Source organism: Taudactylus pleione, unplaced genomic scaffold, assembly GCF_031769625.1.
Source record: "Taudactylus pleione unplaced genomic scaffold, aTauple2 ptg000146l, whole genome shotgun sequence".
Taxonomy (NCBI): domain Eukaryota; kingdom Metazoa; phylum Chordata; class Amphibia; order Anura; family Myobatrachidae; genus Taudactylus; species Taudactylus pleione.
In genome coordinates this window covers 4,252,738-4,260,535 of record NW_028284548.1, presented here as the reverse complement: position 1 = coordinate 4,260,535, position 7,798 = coordinate 4,252,738, and the positions used below count along the sequence as shown (strand labels likewise).

General features: G+C 40.3%; 1 protein-coding gene across 2 annotated transcripts in view; it reads right to left on the bottom strand.

Moving 5' to 3' along the window:
• Window positions 1–367: 367 nt before the first annotated feature.
• EEIG2 (EEIG family member 2) overlaps window positions 368–7,798 on the bottom strand; it is a 49,520-nt gene continuing 42,089 nt past the window's right edge. For both annotated transcript variants that reach the window (XM_088474055.1, XM_088474054.1), the window contains exon 12: window positions 368–4,754. In XM_088474055.1, the coding sequence (XP_088330181.1) occupies window positions 4,712–4,754 (43 nt within the window). In that variant the 3' untranslated portion in view covers window positions 368–4,711. The remainder of the gene's footprint in view (window positions 4,755–7,798) is intronic.

The window sequence follows — 7,798 nt, the reverse complement described above, 5'->3', positions numbered from 1 at the left end:
GTGGTAGCAAAAACCAACCACAAGAATAGCGAGCAGTTCATACGCTGGTCGATGTACTCGATTAATCTAATAAATAGCGGACATGACGTATGGTGCGTGCGGCCAGGGGGCGTTTTTAACAAATAAACGAGCGTATGTTTTGCTCGCTCATTCAGACTTAGAGGTGTGAACAGACTGCAATTTGCGAACGGATCATTTGAATAGCCACCCCTTGTTTTTGAACGAACGACCGCAAATAGCGAACGGCTCTGAATCAGGCCCTATGTCCATACAGCACTAAATCACTATAGAGGTCCAGAGTAAAAGATACATTGGAATAGTAACTGGAGAGATGTAGCTACATAGTGAGCAATGATGACATAAACAGCACTGAGGATAAGACTTTATTTGTATTTAGAAGGAAGACCTCACATTTACAAATACTTGTAAAATAAAAATAACTGTATAAAAGTAACGTTTATATTCATAAACATAAAACTGTTACAGCTAAGGTTACAAACATATGGATAATGATGACATTTTTCCCGGCTCGGGGACAACAGGCCCAGTGTATACACTACTTTCCAATTTGTTGCCAATGTTAATTTTAACAATGTGGTATTAAGTACACTGGTCTTTAGCCGCATAGGCACCATGCCGGTTTTACAATTCACTTACACATTGCACATTTGTGCCTTTCTTGTTATTTTTTCAGTGCCTAAAATGAATACAGGAATTAAAATAATAAGTCTGGCCTCTGCCACCACTGTAACATGGATCAATGTAATATGGATTTCTCTTTGCAGCTTTTTATAATCACTCTAAATAGACCAGGAAACATTGTAACATAACCATGCTTAGCTTATAAACAAGATTAGCACCCGCTTTTCTATATTCATTGTAATGGTTACATAAAAATAAAAAATAAATAAAAAATAATTGTTACCTTTATTACCACAGCTAATATTAACATTGTCAGAGGCCTAGAAAGTAATGCTCATGTTTACACATTGGCGAGTTAGGTTTCATCTTTAGCTGTAGAATATACATTTCTATAGCAAAATAAAGTATAAAGTTCATTTTCCATACAGAAGCATGGAATCACTCCAGCAGCAAAGACCGTTCGCATTGTATACTATACAGATAACGTAATGCTATTCCATATCTCCTTAATGACTTCATAAACTTGTTTATAATCTTTAGATTACAGTTACACTCTTAAGTATTGCAAAGACATAAATAGCGCCTGGGTTCAATTTAAAGATTACCAGATGGTTGTAACCATGGGCAAGTGAGTGTGGTAGACGCAGAGTGCTCAGGAAATCAGACCTAAATTCCTGCAAACAGTACATAAATCAGTGTGATGGGTCACATGTCATTCTTTTCATATAGTCAGGGTAAATAAAATGTAAGAATAGAAAGAGTGACAGGCTCCATGCCAGGTGCATCTCTACACAGGACCATGGGGAGCCAATCACTGGGCAATAAAGATGCCTACCCACCAACTGATCTTACATGGTGCAGGTTGCCAGGGACAATGGACTAGTCAGTGGACTTTCTAACTCTACTAGGGAGGAAGTTTCATGTGGTATCTGTATTGTGAATATCTGTAATGAATAATGCCATCTGATTTCGGGAAGAACACACCACTGTAGAGGTACCAAAGAAGCCTCAATGTAACATTAGGGGGAGGATGTCCAAAAGCAGCCCTCTCCAATATAGAATACTGTTTATTATAGATTGCCTTTTTCAGACAGTGTAGAGAGTTAAAATGTCTTTCACAATGTTTTCCAGATCAATTTTACCACCAATTAATAAAAGCAAAGTCAGTGTCATTTATCAATGCTATTCTAAGGCATCATGATCATGCCTGCTGTTATTAACACTAGAATATTCAGCTGAATGGGTTGGACATTAGAAACCACACTACCTCTGCTACAGGCATTTGCCAGTGCTGCACTAGTGTTTCCAGTTTTCAGAATGCAGCCTGTTATACCCAAATAAGCCTTTATTACATTGTAGAAGCCTACAGTGAGCGGCAATAGCGTGTAAAAACTCCAGTGACAAACATACAGTATTTGTGTTTGACATTCGATAAAAAAGAGGAAGGTGGCAGAATAGCATAGCACATGACCAAGAGGCTTCTCTCATTGGCTACATGATATCACATCAACCAATAGGAGCATGAAGCATGACTGCTCTGGAATTTTAGTCTGTTATATCTTCAAAACATCAATACTCCTAATGAAGTTAGTATTGTACATCTTGTTCATCTAGCTCAGCATATTTGTTTGTTTGGCCATATCCCAAGAAAATGCAACAAAGTATTAAAACAAAGAACCATTGCAATAAGGAAAGACTACTGAATGTCTATGGACAGTTACAGCTAAATCACCTGGGTGACTTTGTAGCTGCTGTACAGAACATTGGTGACCACTCACAGAGCTATACATTTATTTTAGACATCAGCTTTTTGTATAAAAGAAAAAAAGACCGTAGTCCAATCACGTCTTCTTACACGTACACTTGTAATCTCGATGAGGCATAAAATAAAACACATATCCATACAATAAAATCAAAATGTATAAAAAAATAGCACTATACAAGCAAAAGTCAACATTGCACCATAGATTAAATGGCATTCCCCAAAATAGGTTATTTCCCTGTATATTGTATTTAATTCTTCATATTTTTCTGTAAGTAAATACTAAATGTACACAAAGCGAATACAATAAGAAATAGTGTCATACCTTTTACCATAAACACCCAGCCATCCTCAAATCCCACCTCATTTCTTACCCACCCTAAAAAATGATATATTCCTGAAGACTATCAGACTGTAAACATCAGCACATTGCGTGTTCAGTACAGGTATGAAATATGGACAATGAGAACCAAAGCCCACGGCAGGCAGAGCTTATATGTAGTATAAAACTACAACAGACTAGTATTACTGTACGCTGAAAGACCTGTACTTGGTCCTATGTTATTGTTATTTTTACCAGCATTAATGAACATATAAAAACCACTGGTACATTCCCATCTGTGTAAGACACTAATTTGAGCTGCAACATCTAATTTTATAAAGGATAACGGAGATACGCTCTGTGTTTAGAAATTAAGACTTGGCTTGTGGCTAATAAATGCAATATCCAACTCAAGGCTTTACCAAATAGATATGGGTGCTGAAGTCACCAAACCTATCAAAGCACTTTGCTTAGCTTTCATGATATTTTAAGACAGTGAGGTTGACATGTTTCCTGGGCAGGTCCAAATATAGGTTTATACTGTAAATATATGCTCGCTTTGATTTGTAATTAGGAAAAATAAGCATTTATAGATGTTTATGTACTAAGTGGCATCTTGTTGTATTTAAGCCCATAATTTAAAAGGGCAATGCTTTTAATAGCAAAACACCCAGCATTTTGCTGTCGAAAGAATTGCCCTTTTAAAATTTGCACTTAAACACGCAGGGAAGCAGCAGCTTTTACAAGCTGCAGCGTTCTCTGGGAAACTAAAGTACACAAAGACTTAGAAGGCCACACACGGACCAGGGAAGAAGGGGTTGTTTAGTACACCCCAGCTGACTTTCGGCTTCACAAGCCAAATATAGTATTTCTCCCTAATAAAGTGACTTAAGTGAAAATCTGAAGAAAGATACATCTAAAGCCACTGGCTTATTTAAGTATTTATATATTTTATGCTTTGAGAGACAAAAATAGTCAGCAACTGCTCTTAGTTAAACCTACTATGTCTATTATAAATATTTTGGATGCACAAATTTACTATATTCTGTTGTGTTGCTGATTTATACTTCTAGGCAATCCAAGCTACCGACCGATATTCAAAAAGCATAAAACAGCGTTTCTACCTATTAGCTATTAACAGATAGCATTTCATACATAAAACTGGTAAAGTCATGTGGTCTCAAGTCCACAATATAATTCGTAGTAATTGTGGCGTCAGATGGGTACTGTGAATGGTAGCGATTTTCTAGCTAGAAATGCGTTAGCATTCATAGTGCTAGGTCCCAGTGTGACACATTGGAGATTATGGGAAACTCCATATCTATCACACGACAGAAGCAATTACACTCATACACTTGTGTTAGGAGATAAGTGTTCCCTATTCACTTCAATGTGTCATCACCGCTGCGATTGAGAGCAATAAACGTAAGAGCTTTTCTAGCTGGAAAGTGTCAGACTGACATCACCCTTAAAAATTTCCATGAGCTACTACTCCATCTGCAAAAGTAATATTAATGCTTTATGAAGCACAGAGCAGCCATCTGACTGGTCTAGTTTCCGTATGTGAATTCTGCAGCTGTTGTACAAACTGCAGTAAACAATCTCACATCGTATGTGTCAATTGTAAATTAGAGAGTGGTCATCAGTGACAGCAAAAGTTGAACGTGAAAATGACAATTGCTTTGTACTGATTCCGATGCCACCACCCACAAAGTTCATGAGTGATTTTGTTGTTGCTGTAAGAATTACCAAGTTTACTGTAGAAAAGTCCTCTGTGTTGTGTAGGCCTAAAATAGTACATATTTACTTCATATATGAGGAAGGAATAAGAAAACCATCCTTGGATTATACAGCACAGTATGTGTCCTCAGCTTCACGTTCAAGCACCACCTGCAAATCCTTTTCATGAAAAGTCTGCAAAGTATAAAACCGTTAAGGCTGGATTCTAGTGATGCCCGCAGATTGGGTCACATCTCGTAGGCTTCTCAGCGTTTGATTACGACCTGTTCATATGCTCCCGCACCAACCCTAAGAGAAAGCAGAGATGAGGAGGAATTATAGCCTTTGATGTTTGTTATGATTTAACTTATTTAGCATTTGGTCTGTTGAAAACATGAGTTATGGTGCATACACACGATCAGATTTTTCCTTCAGATATGAACGATAACGATTTAAAAATCGTTCAGTCGTTCATATCTGAAGGAAAATCGTTCATATCTGACATGCCTGAACGATGGACGATCAATGATGCGCGTTCCCGTTTGTCAGATAACGATATCTGACATCTGATGTGTTTGCAGTCAGACTTGGACGATTCCATTCATTTTAATGCAGTCAAAAATCGTTCAATCGTTCAAAACTTTGGTAAAATCGTTCAAATCGTTCAAATCGTTTAATCGTTCAGTCGTTCATCTGACAAATCTGACAAGTCTGACAAATCTGACCGTGTGTACGCTCCATTAAGAAAAAAAAAATCTCTACAGTTTCTTTTTCCACCAGCCCTACCTTCCTGTAACTGAATGGTAGTGTCACATAAAGGCATTAAAGGTACAGGTCTGCTTAGGCAGTCTATAAACATAATGACTCCTCTCTGAGCAAACGGACAAGCAAATGATGCCGCTAGGCAATATAGAGGATGACGCTCGACTGACATCTTCCTCCACTGTGTACACAAGGGGAGAGCATATCTTTTGAATACAGATCAAATAGCTCATTTTAACAATTGGCGCTACATATTTCAGTTACTTGTATGTTATTTATTTAAAGTAAACTGTGCAAGGGCCTCCATACTGTTGTAGCTCATGCATGGCCCCAGCATGGTCACAGTAAGGTATACAAACGTTGGACGGCCCTGGTTGCTAATACTTAACCTAGATTGTTGCTATACCCTCCTCCAGCGCCAGAGATATTCCTCTCTTTTCCTGTAATGCTGGCCACACACATAGCGATATTTTACCCAATCTGGCCGATTCCGACACACTGGAATGACAGATCGTGTAAAATATGGCCAAATCCTGAGTAAATAGTGAGTCCCCACTCACGATGCGATGCGTGTCCCCGCTGGTCGCACATCGCATCTTCAGATTTGCCGTGCAGTAGGGCAGATCTGACAATCTAGGAGACGATGCACTGTGAAAGTCTGGATGCAGGAGAGATCGTATGAAGATTGGACACCAAATCGTGTGCAGAACTGCCGGGGAGAGTTTCAAGGGAAATCGTACACAAATCGTACACATCGGCTGATCGTGTGCAGATCGCCATGTGTGTGGCCACCTTTATTCTATGGGGTTGGCTGGGAATCCATTTTCTCTCCTTAGGCTGCAGGAGTAAGGATATGCTATTGGGTGCTACCCAGACATCTCCGATTCGCTACAATGCTTAAGGCTAGCATGGCTACAAGAGTGACTGTGGAAGAGGGCTGTAGGGTTTTTAGGCTAGAATCAAAACTTGGTTCAGCCTGAAAGAGGTCCTATAACTGGGAATGGGAACAGGTAATAAGTGTGGGTGAGAGGCGCAGGGATAGAGTTGAGACAGATGTATGTTGGTGCAGTCTTCTTTCTGGCCTTGCATGTAAGTAGAAGTATTTTATATTGGATTTGGTGTAATACAGGCAAAGTAAGGACTGACAGAGCAGAAGAAGAGAATTTTGCTAAGAAAATCTATGTAGCCGCTACATTCAAAATAGATTATAGGGGTGAATGTCTGTTTAGCGGAAGAGCAGCAAGGAGACTACTGCAAATGTCAATGAAGGAGATAATGAGTGCATGAATTGCATCAGTGCATGAATTAGAGAGTTTTTGCACACATTTTGCACAAGAATACACATATCTTGTGTAAGATGTGTGTATTCTGGAAATGTTCCTTAGATGTGTTTAATAAGTGGAAATGGATTGGCAGTGCACTTCCGAGTCAAGGATAGCACCTAGGCAGCAGGATTGTGCGGTAGTGTTTAATGTCGTATTGTCAGCAGAGACAGATGTGTCATGTAGGTAACTTCTGTTGTGGAAATTCTACAGCCGTGAATGCTTGTTTTCAACATTGAAAGGTTCTGATGGTGCATTCTTGTTGTGGTGCACGTTTTCCTAACAAGGTTTGCGGGTCAGTCATTCCCTTCAAAAGCATGGTGAATGCTAATCCTTCCTTAATGGTACCAAAATAATCTGCTTTGTCCCATGTTACAGCAATTCATTCGTTACAGGACAGGTGTCATTCAAAATGACAATGGTCTCATCAACTAAGCATTGCTGCCCAATGGTGTGAGGAGCATGAGACACCTGTATACATATATCATGGCCTTCTCAGTCACCACATCTGAACCCGTAGGAGCATTTATGGGAAATTCTGGAATAATGACTGAGACAAAGTGTTTAACCACCATCACCCAGGCATCATCTGAGTGACTTCAGTGAGGAAGAATAGTGCTGCATTCCACCAGTGCAATTACAGATATGGTTCCACAGCACAAATGCACAGGGTGGCCTAGGGACCCAAGTAATTTTCTTTATAAGCACTGTATATAAGTATATGGTAATCAGACTAAATTTTCCGCAATGAATGAAATAAAAAAAATTGCCAAATTACTCATTTCCGTGGTTACAGTCATAGGCCCTCATTCAGAGGCGATCGCAAGAAGCGAGCGCTCGCTCTGAATGAGGGCGGCCGCTTGAATTTTCTAGTGCGGCCTCCTGGTCGCTAGCGAAGCTGTGGGTTACCACCCACAGCTTTAGCGACCGACCAGGTTGATGGTCGCGATGGTCAAGACCATCACGAACATCGGGGCTTGCAACGAGACCCTAAGGTTGGCTCTTGGCAATCGCAAGCCCCAGGGAGCTTCCGGCTCTGCTCGAGCAGGAAGCTCCTCACTGAAATCACTGCTGATGTCAGTGCGGCCGCCCACAAAACGGCAGGCGTTCCTCAAACTCCTCCGTTTGTGAAACCACCCCCCCGCCACGCCTACAAAAAGGGGCGAGCTGTCGATCAACATCGACAGCCGCCCCTTTTGTAGTGAGCTCCGGAGCGAGAGAATTTCTCTCTCGCTCCGGGGCTTGCGCAAGTGCAGTGCGGCCGCTGCG